At 37.1% G+C, this 19,495-nt stretch overlaps 1 protein-coding gene across 3 annotated transcripts in view; it reads right to left on the bottom strand.

Moving 5' to 3' along the window:
• AADAT (aminoadipate aminotransferase) overlaps positions 1–19,233 on the bottom strand; it is a 42,552-nt gene extending 23,319 nt beyond the window's left edge. The window contains exons 1-5 of one of the 3 annotated variants that reach the window (XM_074228967.1): positions 19,134–19,233; positions 17,586–17,707; positions 15,922–16,090; positions 6,701–6,833; positions 431–505 (exon numbers count right to left, since the gene is read on the bottom strand). In XM_074228967.1, the coding sequence (XP_074085068.1) occupies positions 431–505; positions 6,701–6,833; positions 15,922–16,090; positions 17,586–17,652 (444 nt within the window). In that variant the 5' untranslated portion in view covers positions 17,653–17,707; positions 19,134–19,233. Of the gene's footprint in view, positions 1–430; positions 506–6,700; positions 6,834–15,898; positions 16,091–17,585; positions 17,708–18,758; positions 18,838–19,133 lie in introns of those variants that run through there. The other 2 variants (XM_074228968.1, XM_074228969.1) reach the window with 2 other exon arrangements.
• Positions 19,234–19,495: the final 262 nt, after the last annotated feature.

Here is a 19,495-nt window from a genome sequence, read left to right as displayed (position 1 = left end):
AGTGGATGTTCAAAAACATTTATTTTTAAAAAAATTTTAATACTCAGACTCACTGATTCTGAGTAAAAGGTATTAAGCTTTATTGTGGAAATCAGAGGAAAGTCTCATAAAATAGCCATATTTACCCATTTATGACAATTTATAAAGTGCTTTTGCATGCTTTATCATATTTAAGCCTCATAAGCCATGAATACACAGGGCATGTATTGTTATTCCCAATTCAGAAATCAGAGAGACATATGATTTGTTCCAAGTCACATTGCTAAGAACTAGTAAAGCTACAACTAAAAGTTCAGCCATATAGTTTCTAGTCAGTACTCTCTGCATGATGCCATGCTATTTCTAGATTGAAGATATACTTCAAGGACAAATGGGAAAGTGGATTTTATATACTTATAAAAGAAGAAGTGTTGTTATCACACATACTCACAGCTGCCAGAGTTCCTGGGTAAGCAGGTGTATCCAAGAGGATATTATCTCCAGGATTAATGAGCATTTCAAATACCTAATAAAACAGGCAACATTTAGCTTATAACTAGGCATCTTCTGAATTTACAGGCAATTTATAGCATAAGAAATAATTTATTACTATAGAGAATAACCAAATTCTATACTAAGAAAAATGAATTTTTTTTTTCTTTAAGGGCTACTGGCTTATAATTTATTTTTTAGCTGAGGGTAAAAAGACAAAAGAAAAGACAGCAATGTAGACTTGAGTAACTGTCCCCTCTCTACTGTGCTAGGATAGTATATTCCTGTTAATTAGTTAAAACCTTGTCATGGTGGAGATTCCACTTCTTTTTAGATATCTCATGGGATGGATGGAAATAAGCATATGCTCCATTGAGTCTTCAGTGGAGCTTTTCAGTTAATTGTCTCCAAAGACTAGTCATTCTATCACTTAACTCTGGTCACCAACCAAATAAATGTTAAGTATAACAAATATCAGAAAAGTGAGCTCAGGGAAGTTAAAATCCCTGTAGTTATTTAAAATATCCTTTGGGATACTACAACAACAGACGCTGGAATGAAATAAGATCATGAGGTCCTATATTTCAAGCTACTGTTAGAATATATATGGCATCATATTTACTGAATGAGCCCTCACTTTTATATTTAATTCTTTTGCATTTTTCACATATTGATTACTCAGACTCCTGCCAGTGGAGACACAGTGTACCATATACTTTATGTATCACTTACAAATGATCTTATTCTGAGAGGTCCTTGTCTGAGTGTACTGGGAGCCATGAACAACTTTACACTATTTGTAGTCAAATGTCTTCCAGAAGAATTTGGGTCCTTTTATGTGAGTTACATTGCAAAAGTCCTTTTTCAATGCTTTACCATGTTTAGGAAACTATTTGTTCTCAGAGGCTATGCCAATTAAACACAAGTTCTGGAAGATTCCATTAAGTTGGAAAGGCTTCAAATATGGTCACTGTGACAAATTGAATTTGCTGTGCTGGAAACAGCCTAACTAAGTGTGAAGAAGCTCAACAACAGTAGGCTGAGCACTAAGGGATGAATCATTTGGCTATGAAACAGAAAAACATACAAAATAGCCCTAAGGGAGTGTCCACGTAGGCAGTGATGTAGCAGAGTAACAGAACAGGGAGCACAGGGTAACAAAAAATTACATGAGTTTTAAATCAACTGGAAACATTCATTTAACCACTGGTATTTAAAATGTGAGATTATTATCCAGAGAACAAAGAATTGATAAGGGAACTGACTTGCTTCAACATTGATATTTTTGTACATAAAACCAGAAAATATAAAGAAAATGCAGCCAAATGGAACAATAGTTCATATATTCTCCTGCAAATGAATGCAAATAAAGTGCAAAAAATGCAATTCAAATAGAAGAAATGATAGTATGCCAATATGTATCCAAAGGAAACAAGAAATTCCACCTCTTTTGGTCATCTAGAATTGGTCATCTCTTCTGGAAATCTCATGAAAAGTCTAAGTCATAGGATAACTGCAGTTTAAGGCAAGATCTATTGCAAGTAATAAAGAAATAAGAGAAATTTCATGAAAAGGTTGATTAGATCCTCTTATATGCCAACATATGCATAAATATTCAGAGACATTATTATAAAGGTAAGCATGTGGGAGTATGGTGAAAAACTATCTTGGAAATACAGTTTGAGATTAAAAATTGAAAGCAACCAGAGGTTTCCTTCTAACTCAAAAAGCTCACATTGGTAAATTGTGAACAATTTATTCAAGAAGAGAGTCAGAAAATAAGACTTCATGGTTCTTGTTGTTTGTAAACTTTTAAAAAAGTGACTCAGAACAAAACATAGCTTAAAAGTTGTTCTCCAATTAGGTGTCTTCTCTGCAATTTGTTAAGATTGTTCAAGATTCTTTGATAAATACAATGACAAAGATGTAACTTTGATTAATAATCTTTTCACTATAAAAATCAAACAAGTCATAAAGTAGAGAGATAAAGACTTCAAAATACTCATCAATTCTATGAAAAATGTCCTCTATATAGTATGAGAGGGATTCCCCACTGGTGTGAGGTTTTCCAAATATTTCAGTTTGTGGATAACATTGTGCTGAATACATTTAAGTCCCTTGATATTATGGGGGCTCCTTTGGGAGATCCACAACAGCTATTCAAAAGAAATTAATCTAGGAAGTAATATTAGGAAAAATTAAATGTAAGAAGAATGCACATTACCCCATGCAGTTGGATGAGTAACCTTGACTTGGCTGTATTTGGAAAACTATAGCACTTTTATGGAACACAATAAACTCCAAAGAATCAAAACTGAGGGTGACCCGAAGAATTATGGTGATGTTGTAATATATTGTTGGAAATAAGTCAAACTACATCAAATCACCAATGAAGACTTGGTAGCATAAAAAGATAAGCCATATATCATTGGAAAAAGAAATGGGGGTTTCAAAAGGAAAAGATGGGAAAGGTAGCACCAATAAACAAAAGTTGTTGAACACTTAAGAGTTGGAGGTTCTTTTTTATGTCATGGTCCTTTTTGGCAGACTAGTAAAGTCTAAGAATTGTTCCTCAGATGAATACTTTTAAGTGTAAAAACTGAAATGCATAGGTTTCTAAAGAAAGTTAATTACATAAAACCAAAAGTTGGTATTATGAAAAAACCAATAAAATTGATAAACCTCTGGTCAATTTGATTAAAAAAAAAGAAAGAAGAAAACCAAATTGCTAGTATCATAAATGAAAAAGGTGAACTCACCACCAATGAGGAGGAAATTAAAGTAATAATTCAAAATTATTTTGCCCAACTCTATGCCAATAAATATGATAATCTAAGTGAAATGGATGAATATTTACAAAAATATAAGTTACCCAAGTTAAATGAAGAAGAGATTAAATACCTAAACAACCCTATCTCAGAAAAATCCCCAGGGCCTGATGGATTCACAAGTAAATTCTACCAAACATTTAAGGAACAATTGGTTCCAATCCTATATAAACTCTCTGGAAAAATAGGGAAAGATGGAACTCTGCCTAACTCTTTCTATGAAACCAATATGGTACTGTTACCTAAACCAGGAAGTTAAAACAGAGAAAGAAAATTATAGACCTATTTCCCTGATGAATATAGATGCAAAAATCCTAAATAAAATCTTAGCAAAACGATTACAACAAGTCATCACTAGGATAATACATTATGATCAAGTAGGATTTATTCCAGGAATGCAGGGTTGTTCAATATTAGGAAAACTGTTAGTATACTCAATTATATCAACAACAAACCTATCAAAACCCATATGATCATATCAACAGATGCTGAAAAAGCTTTTGACAAAATACAGTATCCATTCCTATTAAAACACTAGAGAGTGTAGGAATAAATGGACTGTTCCTTAAAATCATTAGCAGTATCTATCTGAAACCATCAACAAGCATTATACTCAATGGGGATAGGCTAGAGGCAATCCCAATAAGATCAGGGTGAAACAAGGGTGCCCATTATCACCACTACTATTCAATATTGTGTTAGAAATGTTAGAATCAGCAATTAGAGAAGAAAAGTAAATTAAAGGAATTAGAATTGGGAAGGAAGAGACAAAACTCTCACACTTTGCAGATGACATGATGGTCTACCTAGAGAATCCCAAGAAATCATCCAAAAAACTACTGGAAACAATTAGCAATTTTAGCAAAGTTGCAGGTTATAAAATAAACCCTCATAAATCCTCAACTTTTCTACAGATGTTTAGCAAGAAATAGCAGGAAGAGCTAGAAAGAGAAATCCCATTCAAAGTAACCTCAGACAATATAAAATATTTGGGAGTCTATTTGCCAAGACAGACTCAGAATCTTTTTGAAAACAATTATAAAACACTTCTCACACAAATTAAATCAAATTTAAATAACTGGGCAAATATCAACTGCTCATGGATAGGGACAGCTAATATAATAAAAACAACAATTCTACCAAAACTCAACTATCTGTTTAGTGCCCTACCAATCAAAATTTCAAAAAATTACTTTAATGAGTTAGAAAAAATTGTAAGTAAATTAATATGGAGAAATGAAAAGTCAAGAATTGCTAGGAGCTTAATGAAAAAAAGTGCAAAAGAAGGTGGGTTAGCCCTACCTGATCTAAAATTATAAAGCATCAGTCATCAAAACTGTTTGGTATTGGCTAAGAAATAGTGGTGGACCAGTGGAATAGACTAGGTGTAAAAGCAGGAGATGATTATAGTAATCTGCTGTTTGATAAACCCAAAGAGTCTGGCCATTGGGATAAAAACTCCCTCTTTGATAAAAATTGCTGGGATAATCGGAAGTTAGTATGGAAGAAACTTAGATTAGACCAACACCTCACACCCTTTACCAAGATAAGATCCAAATGGTTACAGGACATAGACATAAAAAACAATATTATAAGCAAATTAGAAGATCAAGGACTAGTCTACCTGTCAGATCTATGGAAAGGGGAACAGTTTATCACTAACGAAGAGTTGGAGAACATCACCAAAAACCAATTAGAGGATTTCGATTACATTAAATTAAGAAGCTTTTGCACAGATAAAACCAGTGTAACCAAGATCAAAAGAAATGTAGTAAATTGGGAAACAATCTTTACAACTAATGATTCTGACAAAGGACTCATTTCTAAAATATACAGAGAACTGAGTCATATTTTTAAAACAAAAAAAGCCATTCCCCAATTGACAATGGTCAAAGGATATGCAAAGGCAATTTACAGATGAGGAGAACAAAGCAATCCATAGCCATATGAAAAAATGCTCTAAATCATTAATTATTAGAGAAATGCAAATTAAAGCTTCTCTGAGGTACCACCTCACACCTCTCAGATTGGCCAATATGACCAGGAAGGATAATGATCATTGTTTGAAGGGTTGTGGGAAATCTGGGACACTACTACACTGTTGGTGGAGCTGTGAACTCATCCAACCCTTCTGGAGAGCTATTTGGAACTATGCCCAAAGGGCAACAAAAATGTGCATACCCTTTGATCCAGCAATAGCTCTACTGGGTCTATACCCTGAAGAGATGATGAAAAAGGGTAAAAACATTACTTGTACAAAAATATTTACAGCAGCCCTGTTTGTGGTGGCAAAGAATTGGAAATCAAGTAAATGTCCTTCAGTTGGGGAATGGCTTAGCAAACTGTGGTATAATGTATGTCATGGAACACTATTGTTCTATCAGAAACCAGGAGGGATGGGATTTCAGGGAAGCCTGGAGGGATTTGCATGAACTGATGCTGAGTGAGATGAGCAGAACCAGAAAAACACTGTACACCCTAACAGCAACATGGGAGTGATGTTCAACCTTGAAGGACTTGCTCATTCCATCAGTGCAACAATCGGGAACAATTTTGGGCTGTCTGCAAAGGAAAGTGCCAGCTGTATCCAAAGGAGCTGTGGAGTTTAAACAAAGTGCAAGGACTATTCCCTTTAATTTAGGAAAAAACAGGTATCTTATTGCCTGATCTTGTTACCTCTTAGACTTCTCTTCTTTAAGGATATGATTTCTCTCTCATCACACCCAATTTGGATCAAGGTACAACATGGAAACAAAGTAAAGACTGACAGAGTGCTTTCCGTGGGGGGTGGGGTGGGGAAATTGTAAAACTCAAATAATATCTTTAATAAAGATAAATTTAAAAAAAAGAAAAAAGAAAATGAAAGAAAGTTAATTACATTGAAAAATAATTACCAAAGCATTTTAAAATTAAGTTCCTTGAATCTCAGGTCAAGAGCCTCTGAACTAGAGGAAGAGCTTCAGTACAGCAGCTAAAAGACCATGGAGGATATATAAAAGGCCATGGACAAGAAGAGGGCAGAATGTAAAGGTATGGGAATATTTGTGATTTGCCTCCATCAATGATTTAAGGACATACTGAAACAATATTTATTCAGTAATGAAAATATCCTAATTAATTCTGTATTATTTGCATTGAAAGAAGGAAGCAGAAGTATAGAGAATCAATCCAAAAGTTTTCTGTTTGGCTTGGCTAGGCAGTCAACAACATAAACACTGCCCCCCCGCCCCGGCCTGATCTGTATTATTCCCCAGTCTTTAGCCCAATTGGTTACTAATGTGGCACTGGCTAGAATCTAGAACACAGATGATATTCTTATAGGTAACCAAGAGGTGCAGGTAACTAAGATCCATAAATTCAGTTCTATCTATAAATAAGATCTATATTCTTTTCAGTCTTACTTTACAAAGGCCTTCTTGGCTTCCAGTGGTGACACATATTTCCATTTGTCCTTGGTTAGGACTGAACTGGGCAGTGGGGGGCTTGTGGAGGTTAGTCTGGAACTTTTTCAGCCATGTCAATAACTCTGGAATCCTAAAACACAAATTAGATTTCTCAATTTTTGCTTTTTCCTCATTGGGTAATTCACTCTGTATTATTTAGAAGTAGGTTTATATGGGTTATCTTGAAATTGCCTTGGGGTACCTTGCAGTGAAAAATGTTTTCAATTCAACTCAACAAATATTTGTTACTCACCTACAATGAATGGGGCACAGTGTAGTCAAAGATTAAAAACAGAAGAATTCCTGACTTCATTTCAAAGAATTTATATTACACCAGGGGAATGTAAACAGTTTATTTTACCACTGGAAACATGGGATCATAGATTCAGAAACTGGAAGAAACTTTACTGGCATTTTTTGTCCAATTCCCTCTCAAAGATGAGGAAAATCAGGTTCATAGAGGTTAAGTGCTTTGCCCAAGTTGACAATAGGTAGTGTCAATGGCAGAATTCAAACCTAAGTCTTCTGACCTCCAACTACACAGGTATAAAGTAAACATAAACTATATATACAGCATACATAAGGTGGGGGTAGTAGTAATGTGTGCTAATGACAGATCAATAGAGGTCTCATGTAAGAGGTGACTCTTGAGTTATATTTTGAAGGAAGTTCTTAGGGATGCTACTGTCCTGAAAAGAGAGTAAAGGGAAGTAATAGAAATAAGAATGAAAAAGGAGCTGGGAATTGAATTGTCAAGGAAGTGATTTTAATCAAATAGCAAAGGCAATGGTTTAATAAAGAGCAAGAAGATACTCTTATTACTGTGGACCATTTAAGTTACTCTTTGTTGCACTTTATAATTTAATATATATGTCTTTTATGTGCTTTGGGAGGCCCACCCCAGATACTTTATGCATTTTTTAGTTATTTGGAATGGGATTTCCCTTTCTATTTTTTGCTTCTTGGATTTTATTATCTCATAGAAAGACTTGATTTTTGAATGATTATTTTGTAGCTTGCAACTTTGATGAAGTTATTATCTCATTTTGTATCTTTTGTTGATTCCCTAGAATTTTCCAAGTAAACCATTATATCAACAGCAAATAAGGGTGGGGTTTATCTCCTTTTTTTCCTGTCTTTAATTTCTTTCTTGTCTTATTGCTATTGTGAACATTTCCAGAAAAATATCAAATAACAGTCAGGAGAGTGGGCATCCTTGCTTCATTCCTATATTGTGAAAGATCATTAATAGTGTCTCCACTTCTTATGACACTTGCTTTTCATTTTAGAGAAATGCATTTTATAGTTGATCATAATGAATGATATCTTGGACAAATCATTATTGTCTTTTTGAAAATGTATGGTTTAAAATTCTTGAGCCAATAGTTATTATACTGTTCTACCATACTACAGTAGTTCTTTTGTGTTTAATATTTCCCTTGCTTAGGTATTAGGGCTATATTTGTTTCACTAAAGAATTCTGGGTGGGTGATTTCTTTCTCTGTTTTTGACAAAAATTGTGAAGTACTGGTATTAATTGTTCTTTAAAAGTTTGATAAGATTCTCTGGTGAATTCATCAGGACCAGGAGTTTTTTCCCTTTGGTAATTCCTTTTCTGAGATTGGGTTATCTAAGATCCCCATCTGGTCTTCCAATAGTTTGAATATTTTAAATGTTTAAAGTTATTCCTTTATTTCTTTTCTGTTCTCAGTTTTGTTAGCAATGGCAAGCTTAACATTAAAAAAACATTAAGATCATGGCAGCTGCTGACAAATGGAGAAGAAATGGAAATATTATCAGATTTTTCTATTCTTGGGCTCAAAGATCACCATTGAGGGTTATTTGCAACCATTTAGTTAAAAGATGCTTGTTTCTTAGAAGGAAAGCTATGGAAAATCTAGAGCATACTAAAAAACAGACATCACCTTGCTGACAAAGATTTGTATAGTAAAAGCTGTGTTTTTCCCAACAATGATTTATGACTTTGAAAGTTGGACTATAAGGAAAGCTGAACACCACAAAACTTGATGCTTTCAAATTGTGATACTGGAGAAGCCTTTTTTAAAAAAGGTTTTTGCAAGGCAATGGGGTTAAGTGGCTTGCCCAAGGCCACACAGCTAGTTAATTATTAAGTGTTTGAGGCTGGATTTGAACTCAGGTACTTACTCCAGGGCCAGTGCTCTATCCACTGTGCCACCTAGCTACCCCCTGGAGAAGACTTTTGAGAGTGCCTTGCATGAATATCAGGGAGACCAAGTCAACACTTAAAGAAATTAATTCAGGTTATTCATTTGAAGGACAAAAACTGAAGATGAAGCTAAAATACTTTGTATAATAAAAAGATGGAGGTCATTGGAAAAGACTCTGATGTTGGGAAGGAATGAAGGAAAAACTGGGGATAGCAGTGAATGAATGGATAGATAGTATTATGGAAGCAACAAGCATGAGCTTACACAAACATTGGGAGGCAATGGAAGACAGAAGGGTCTGGCATGCTATGATATACATGACTTAAATGACTGAACAAACTGCAAAATATGTTCTGATTATTCTTTTTATATTACTTCTGGTTTTGCTGTAGTTTGATCATGCTTATTGTATTTATTTTTATTATTGGTCCTCTTTTTAACAGATTATTTAATTGTTTATCAGTTTTATTAGTCTCTTTAAAAAAAGCATATTTACTTTTTATTTTTATTTCTCATGTGTTTATTTCCTTTCTACGCGATAATATTTCCTCTCTTGTGCTTATTTTACTTTTACTTATGGCTTCCTAATTTTAAAAAGATGCATATTCATTCATTAGTTCTCACTATTTTAATTTTGTTAATGTGGTTTTTTTAGAAATGATTTTTTTCAAGGATTGCTACATCTTTAAATTTTTTGATGTACTATTTCATTAATATCATATAAAATTCTATTATCAATTGTTTCTATGCTTTGTTTTTGATCTACTCATTATTTGGTATTTCATTACTAAATGTCCATTTGGATCTGTGTCTTTTTTTTTTGTGATCCCTGAACCACAATTTATTGCATTATAAAAACTAAGCATTAACTATTTGTGTCTTTTTATACTTGGTTGCAATATTGCTATACCCTATTACACTGGTCTTATAAACTTATAAAAGTTTCATTTCATTCTGAGAAATATGTGTATTATTTTGTTGTTCCATTTAGAATTCAATAGAAGCATTTTAATTCATCGATTTCATTTAAAGGAAGTTTCTGTGTTTGAATCATCTTCTGTCTATATAAGCAGCCATGTATATTATTTTTGAAGAGTTAAGCTAACCCTGTAATAAAATTTATTTCTATCTCTATTGTTTTATGAGTAAAATAAAACTTACTTCTAATTACAATGGTATTTTTCCTTGCTTCTGAGATTCTCTAAAGGAGATTAACAACACTGACTGATTATCAATTATAGATCTCCCTTAATGGGAAATAGAATGAGGAAACAAGCAGAGAGTTTAAATATACATCTCAGTAGTGGAATCCCATCTAAGGGAGAAAATTCATCAGACTTTCAATTCCTAATATCATGTATATATACACACACACACATATATATATATGCTCACATTTATAGAAGTCTTTAAAGTTTGTAAAGTTATGTGTACATAAATATTAATGATATAAAATGACATTTTTATTACAGATCATATAATTATATTCTATAAAATTATATTTGTGTATTTATATATAAATATATGTATGTATGTATGTATGTATGTATATATGTGGATATAATACACACACATGTATATGTGTGTGAGTCTGTGCGCATGTGCATTTAATTTTGTCTTCTAAAATAACCCTGTGAGGTTATTATTATTCCCATTTTACTAAGAAAACTACTGAGGCTAAATGAGATTAAGTAACTTGTTCAAGGTAAAAAAGTTAGAAAGTGTCTAAGGCAGGATGTGAATTCAGGTCTTTCTGCTACCAGGCTCAGTATTGTCAATATCTTTCTATGTAGCAATATCCTGACCCTAAAATTATTGTAGATCAGCTGTGAGAAAATATAACTGTGGGCTTTTGAGTGTGTAGATATTACAAGGGAAACAATAAGGCTGGGGCATTCCAGGACAGTGTGTATGGGTTAGATGATGATGTCCTCCCATGTCCAGTGTGGGTGAGTTAGGATTGTCTAGGCAGGAGGTTTTGATGGCTGAGAGATCTGGACACTCAAGAGGGTTGATGATGCAGGGGAGGGTGTGGTGGAATTGTGATGAAACAGGAGACCTTAAAATGATCTATGAATTCAGCAAGGGGGAAAAAAAGAAACCTGGGAGAAACTGTGAAAGGGATCGAGCTGGAGAATGGAAAGAGTAGAGAATCAAAGGGGAAAGGCAACCCACAATGCCTGGAAGAAACTATTTAATGCCTTAATCCATGTCAAGTTAACTGAGCAATGGAAGAGTGAACTGTTTCCAACTTTATCTACCCTCTACTTTGTCTCCATACAGTTATCTATCCTCTACTTTGTCTCCATACAGTTATCTACCCTCTACTTTGTCTCCATACAGTTTGCATTGTGGGTTTCTTTCATACATTAGTAAAAATCCCTGAGCACCCTCCCCTCCTTTGCAGAGCTGGAGGACTTGATTATGGCATTTGGTGTCAGGCTTTTTCAATGTGTTGTTTGTTTTAATGAATTACTTCTTTTTTATTTTAGTTCTTTATTATAATGGCTGGTTCTCAAGGAGGGAGAAAGATATCTTGGGAAATATTCATGATGCAAAAAACAAAAGTCATTTTAAAAAGAATTGTAAATTTGAACAGACTGTGCAGATGCTGGACATTAAGGAAGGTGGGAGTGGAGGAAAGCAAGGAATGCTGGGGCAATATCTTTGGACAAGCCTCTTCTCACCATTACACTTCCCTTAACTTTAATCGTGAGTGGTGGAAGCTGAAAGTTACCCAAGAGAAACCCAAAACCCTGTTAGGGAGATCTTGCTGCTTCAGAGTGAGCCAAGAATTCTTCATTACATCATATGCAATAACAACGTCATCCAAAATCCAAAGTTTTGCCAAGATGACAGGTTCACACAGGGTCGGATAGGGATAGGGCCTGGCTCTCTGACTTCACTGGCCTAGGGTTGAACTGTTCAGTCATGACTGATTGTTTGGTCTGATTTCTCATGATCATGTGGACCATAACATGCCAATAATGTTCATGAAGGTTTTCTTGGCAAAGGTACTGGAGTGATTTGTTATTTCCTTCTGCAGGAGATTAAGGCAACCAGAGGTGAAAGGATTTACCTGTAGTCCCCCAGCTAGTTAAGGGGCTGAGGCTGGATTTGAACTTAGGTCCCCTGACTCCAGGGTCAGTGTTTTATCAATTGAGCAACTCCCCTGCCTCAATTAAAGTAGTGCTGAGCAATCTATAATTTTAAATTGTTGCTTAGAGCAGAGGTATCAAACATGGGCTAGGCTGCAGGTCCACCACTCCCAAGAATAGCTCCAAGCAGATTAAATTATAATTGGGATATTTTACAAAATAAATAAAATATAAATAGAACATAAATAATATTTCCATATAGTTTTCTAAGGCACTTTGTAGCTGCAGGGATCCTTATGTACAGATAAGGAGCCCCTGTTTCTATCAGAATTTGATAATACTGGCCTTAGAACACTAAGAGCTAAATGATTTGTCAATGGTGGGATTCCAAGGTTCAAGACCAGTTCATTATTCACTACCCCATTCCTGGCTCATTCAAGGTTACAGAGGGAAATATTTTCTCAACTTCCAATGAGATATTCCAATGAGATATATCCAATTAGACATTGCTTTGAAAGCCTCAATATTCTATGTAAAGCTCAGTTATTAGAGGTGTTGTCATTATTATTCTATCTCAGTCTACAAGGTCAGATAGAGAATCCTGGTCCAGACAATCAGGTCACATTTGATCTCTAAAGGAATTAATTTTCTTAGGGCCTGCTCTCAGTGAGGTGTTATGGTCAAGGATAGCATTTTCTTAATGTTGAAGGAAGCAAGGACAAGTTTCTACTATTCAGATTTTACAGAGACACATGAATAATTCTGCAGAACACAATGTTCTGAATTGCATTTTGGAGTCTCTGCCAGTATAGAAAAAAGAACATAGTTAATTATTAGAGAATCCTTACAAAACAAGTCTGGAGAGGATCTAAAAATTAATTATCATTTGGTCCAACTGAAACTTTTTTACTATGTCAAAGTTTTCAGAAACTTCTTGATATACCTAGTCACATAAGAGATACTGGGAATGAGAGGCAATTTAGCACTGGCTCAGTGGTGAGTGGCAAGTAATGCTCCAAAATCTTCCTACTGTATCACCATTCTCCAACTCTGTACTACTCCTGGCCCTCACCTATGTCTTTACATATGCACATACATATATATTAGAAATAATTCAATATTATAATATCAATATTATATCAGAAAAATAGATCAATATTTTAATTATTATCTTGAATAAAGTCACAGGATCACTGATTCAAAGCTGGAAAGGACTTTAGAGGTCATCTAGCCCTCATTTTACAGATTTAGAAAATGAGATACAGAAAAATTAAACTGACTTCCTGAAGGGCTAGAGGTGACCTGGCAGAACCAGGATTTGATTGGAAGTCTTCTCTGGCATCAAATCCGATGTGCTTTCCCAGGTACCATGCTACATCCCAACTATGTTCCAAGGTCAGCAATGAAGAGAAGTCCAGAGAAAGCAGGGAACTTAATATATTGAGAGGATTTCAGAAAGAGTTCAGAACAGAAGGGAATAAGAGTGAGAAGCCATGAAGTCAGGAAGGAAAGAGATAGAAGGGAAGGAAAAGCAGGCTATTGTAATGAAATCCTCTCCATTCAACTTGCTTGTTTGCTTCCAGCTCCTTACTGAGAATCATTCTTGTAGAACTTTTGGAAACATGAAGTAGAGCTACTCTGACTGGTCTGAACACAATCTTATCAAAAGAAGATCTGATGTCATCTTAACAGCCCAACTTCCCCCTCCCTTCAACATTCTGAGAATCTCGGGTCTTGAGGCAAAAGGATCTCAGGAATCATCTAGTTATCTGGTTTAATTCTTATTTTTTCTTTCTTTCTTTCTTTTTTTTAAACAGATGAATCTAAAGTCATGGTTATAAGTGACAATGCTCAAATATTATACAGGTAGCAATTGTTGGAAGCAAGAAACTTATCCTTGTGTTCTACTAGCCAATATCATTATTTTCTAATGCAGCTTAAAATACTCCAATTTCTCTTGATGTCCCTCTTTATGATTAAAAAAAAAGCAAAATATAACAACTTTTGGTATATAAGTAGACTATAATCTCCTTTCCTAGGAGGTTTTTCATTTTTGTTTTGGTCTAGACCAGGGTTCTTCATGACATGGCAAGGCATATAACCCAGTAACTTACAGCCTTAAAGAAATGCCGTGGGGCATTGAGAAGTTAAAAGATGACTTGCTTAGAGACACACAGCTAGACACACAGGCAAAACTTGAACCCAGGTTTTCCTAACCACTTGGCCAACTTTTTACCAACCATGCTACATGTACTTTATGTTTCTTAGGCTGAAATGCTGGGCTCTGTCAAGCTTTTGATAGGCCGTGTTTATTAGATTTGAGATCATTCTTGTGACTCTTTTAAATACCAATATATCTACTACCCAGAAGTCTAGTGCCTACATTGGTGTCTGTTTTTAGTGATTAGCAAAGTGATGGGATGACTTTAAGTGCAATTCCTGAAGGATTTTGTCAAAGGCCTCCTTGGTCTTTCCGTGGCAGCATAAATCACAGACATGGTCAATATACTTTGAGAAATCTCATACTAAGCTACATAAAAATGGCATTTTAAAAATATAAAATACACTGATTTCCACTTGCACTTAATAAATGTTATTAAAAAAAACTAAAAAAAAGTTATTTTAATGAGCAGTGACCATAATGTAATACAGAAGTCTAGTCTATGAGTAAACACTTTGATTGGCAAATTTAGAATGACAAAAGTCTCGATGTAAAAATAAAGACTGAAGATGGTCTTATTTATCTTTTCATTATCCACAACACTTGGCAATGCTTTGCACATGTTACAAATCCAATAACTGTTAGTTGAACGAATGAGACAATTAGACTGTGAGCTGCTGGAGGACAGGGATTTTTTTAATTTGTATTTTTTGGATGTTTTTTGTACCCTTAACACATAACAAAGTTCCTGGCAATAAGCACTTAACAAAAGCTTGTTAACTTATCTTGTCTGTGTGTGTGTGTGTGTGTGTGTGTGTGTGTGTGTGTGTGTGTGTGTGAACTTGTGGGCAAGCTTATAAATATATCTCTATCTAGACACATGCTTGTACATATATGGGTTTATAAACATATATACTAGAGTATGATCATAAGTCTAGTCCCGTTTCCTACCCTTGTAAGCATGTATGTATGTATGGGAATGTATTTTATATTTATTTATAAATACTTTGTAAATTAAATATTTGTAAAGTAAATGAAAATTTGTTTAAAGTACCTTTTAATTTACTTATTTGTGTATAAATGAAACTCAAGTTCAAATCCAGTCTCAGACACCAGCTGTATGACACTGGACAAGTCACTTTACTTGTTTGTCTCACTTTCTTCAGCTATAAAATGTAAATAATAGCAGCTACCTTGTAGGGTTATTGTGAGGGCCAAATGAGATAAAAACTGTAAAGCAATATAATCGTAACTGGCACAATTGTCATATAAATGGTAGCTATTATTGTTATTATTACTATTATTTACTCCCTCTCCTCCCAACACCCCCCCCCCCCGTCAAAGACTGTTTCATTTTTTTCTTTTGAAAATAGTTTACAGTGCATAGTGGGCAATTTAACTCTTGTTGAATTTAATTTAATTCCTGACCCCAAAGCGGCCCCATTCTGCCTATTGTGAATGAGCGATGCTGTGATAATTTACAGATCTCAGAACTCACTGACTCACATTGAAACTCATTCATACTGTGAGAACCCATCCGAGCTATTACTATTTTCCAATAAGTCCCCTATCGACAATATTTTTCCCTCTACTTCTGCTTCCCCATCTAACTTAAATCAAAAGCTGTTGGAAAATACCACAATTAACTCTGCTAAGCACAGAACTTAGGACATTTCTGTTACTCTTGATAATTAGTGCAGAAAGTTACCGTGTTATCATTTGGATAGCTACCCTGCTGAGGCAGAATACTGAAGGGCTCTCTTCATTAACGCTTCCTCAAATTCAATGGTAGTTCCATCTTCTATGGTAATCTTTGCATTCTTAAAGGGGAAAGTGTTAGGATTTGGAGCTCCTCCGGCCAAGGAAATGAGTGATGGTGGTGATTTCTGCATCAGTTCAGCTAGAAGAAACACAGAGAGGGGAAAATGACCAAAAACCACTTTATTCCAGGCTATCACTCTTCAACAAGCATTTGTATTATAGCCTGTGAAATTGCTTCTTTCTTCAAGACATAGAAGGCTGAAAAAAACTCTTTATCTTACTTCAGTATGTCACAAGACCCTCAATTTCATTGGACAGAGTGATCTTTCCATCAAAGGTGAATGAGATCCTTCTACTCCTTGGTAATGGAATGGTGGTATTAGCTGGATTTGAATCCACCCGTAACACTTGTGTGACTTTGGGCAAGTTACTTCTCCCTTCACATCTAGTCTCAGTCTCCTTATCTGTACCTGGAATAGTTTAAATTCCTCACTAATAACTCTAGTTCTTACTCCATAGGGCTGTTGTGAGGATCAAATGAGACTGCATTAGTCAAATGTTAAATAATGTAGGCTTTTAATAATTAGGTGGTCTTCAATGGACAATACTTTCAGTTTACCAATGAAATAACTGATCTAAAAACCTCTTAATGAGAACCAAAGTTGACACTTTGGACAATATCCAACTCAAACACCACTGCTTATATGAGACCTTTCTTGATCTTGTTAGATTTAGATCTTGTTAGATTCTCATTAGATTTCTCACTGCTTTGAAATCCCTTTGTTTTGTTCCTTATTTACTTTTCAATTTATTTTAATTTGTACTTCTTTATTTACTTACAGTAAATACAGGATCATAGATCTTGAACTGGAAGGGATATTAAAAGTAATCTAATTAAAATATCTCATTTTCCAGATAAGCAAATGGGAAACACAGAGATTAAGGAAATGTGCCCAAGATCATAAGGGCATTGTGACATTTTGTTTTCTCTCAGCAGATACAATTTCCAAGAGGACAGGGGAATTTCAGGTTTTTTTTAACACACACACACACACACACACACACACACACACACACACACACACATATAGATATATATAGATATAGATAAGCTATGTTTTAACATATAGATATATTCAGTGCCTAGAATAGTTTCTCATATATATATGTATATGTGTGTGTGTGGCATTTGCTTCATAAGTGTTTGTTCAACCAAAACATTTTTTTTTTAGGTTTTTTTTGCAAGGCAATGGGGTTAAGTGGCTTGCCCAAGGCCACACAGTTAGAAAATTATTAAGTGTCTGAAGCCACATTTGAACTCAGGTACGCCTGACTCCAGGGCTAGTGCTCTATCCACTGCGCCACCTAGCTGCCCCTCAACCAAAACTTTTTGGCAGTCTTGTTAAGGGTTTTCAGTACTTTGATCTAATTTTGTTTTCTCCTACTCACCTTCTAAAGATGGTGGAATTATGTGACCTGGACAAAATGTTCACAGCAATGATCAGGAAAAGAAATAAAGGTCTGGGGTAATCAATTCCTGATCAACAAAACTAAATAATTGAGACTTGCAAGTACTTGTCCAAGTGTCAAAACATCAATATTTGAAAGCATCTGACAACAGAGACCATACTCACTCAGCAGCCTTATTGGAGAGGGCTTTCTTGCAGCACTCACTGCCGTGAGGAATCGAGTGTAATTCATATTTGTAAAGATGATCAGAAAAGACAGTCCTTTTCTTCAGTCAGTATGTTCAGGGCTGGAAAAAATGAGACAGTAGAGAGTTTCCTGGTACAATAACACTAAGTTTGGCTGACAAACTTTATTCTTCCCATAGCTATCTGTCTGCTCCAGTTTGGTTTGGTGAAACAGCAATGGATAATTAATACTTTTATAGTATTTTTATAACCTCTGGAGGAGGTGAAGCAGAGGGTGACCCAACTCCTAAATGACAGAGGAAGGAGATAATACATGATCTCTCAAAGGGAGATAATGATACAGAAATAGTTATTTATTTATTTTTATTTATTTATTAGAATTTTTGCAAGGCAAATGAGGTTAAGTGGCTTGCCCTCGGCCACACAGCTAGGTAATTATTAAGCCGGACTTGAACTCAAGCACTCCTGACTCCAGGGCTGGTGCTGTATCCACTGCGCCACCTAGCTGCCCCCAGAAATAGTTATTAAAAACAATATTTTGTTAAAACATTAGAAAGTTGTTTATTCATGTTAAATGCTAAAAGATAGGATTTAAAGGCCGGCAAAGTCTTAGGTCATCTTCTTTGATTCTCATAACAACCCTGGGAGGTAGATGTAATTTGTATTTCCAGTTTCCAGTTGAAGAAACTGAAACAGAGAGAGGATGAATGATTTGCCCAAGGTCACAAGGCTACCTCGGCCTCACACTTTGGACTCTCAAGTCCAAAATTTAAAAAGAAAAAAAATCGGAGCCGCTAGGTGGCGCAGTGGGGTACCCGAGTTCGAATCCGGCCTCAGACACTTAGCGATGACCTAGCCCTGTGACCCTGGCCAAGCCACTTAACCGACACAAAAAAAGAAAAAGAAAAAAGGAAAAACTACAGCTCCCGCCAGGTGAACAAACACTGTTTTTAACGGAGTGCATCCCCCGGCGGGGGCGGGGCGGGCTGCACCCCGGATCCGCTACAGGCCCCGGCCCGGCCCAGGCGGGCCCCCAGCCTGGGCGCGCCCCGATGCAAAACGCGGGGCGGCTTCAGGCGGCTGAGGTCGGGCCCCTCGGGGCCGGCCGCGCTGGGCGGTCCGATCCACAACAGGCACTTATTAGGCTCCTACAGCATGCGGGTCCCGCGCAGCGCCGAGCCTGGGGAGCAGGAGCGGGAGCGGCGGAGGCTTCCTTCCGCGCGGCCGCCGGACCGGCGGGGGAGGGGCCCTCGCTCGCCGCAGCCAATCAGGATGGCTCCCTGGCGTCCTGCCCCTTCCTTCCGCACCGCCCCCCTGACCTGCCCCCGCCGCCGGCCAATGGCGTGCCGCCCCGGGCCCCGCCCCCTCCCGCAGCCACGTGCGAGGGAATATGGCGGGCCTGGGGGAGGGGAGAGGGGGAGGGGAAGGTCCCGGCTCCCGCGGCCGGCTGGGCGCTCCCGGGCGGCGGCCACCTCCCGGGGAAGGGCGGGAGCGCGGACCGCTCGCCCGAGCCCAGTGGGATCTCACCTGTGCGGCAGCTCGAGGCGGCCAGGGCCCCGTCCTCCCGAGGCGGCCAGCTCGCCGGGGACTCGCGCTCCGCCGGCCCGCAGGGGGCGGAGCCGGGGAGGCCTGGCCTGGACCGCGCCGCGCGCGCCGTGGCTCTTCCCTGCCATCTGGTGGCCGTGCCGGGAACGGCACTCACTCCCGCCGGGCCGGTCCCGGTCCTGGTGGCCGGGCCCGGGGGCGGCACGGGGCGGCCGTTCACCTGGGGGGGGCCATCAGGTGAGGTGACTCTCCCGAGGTCACCTCCGAACTCAGGTCCTCGGGCTCCAGGGCCAGCGCTCTATCCGCATCAGGTGAATGCGGGTTACCCACAGGAGAAGGGGCCG

Source organism: Macrotis lagotis, chromosome 3 (assembly GCF_037893015.1).
Source record: "Macrotis lagotis isolate mMagLag1 chromosome 3, bilby.v1.9.chrom.fasta, whole genome shotgun sequence".
Taxonomy (NCBI): Eukaryota; Metazoa; Chordata; class Mammalia; order Peramelemorphia; family Peramelidae; genus Macrotis; species Macrotis lagotis.
The sequence above is the reverse complement of the archived record's forward strand: the minus strand, read 5'-3'. Positions and strand labels throughout refer to the sequence as shown.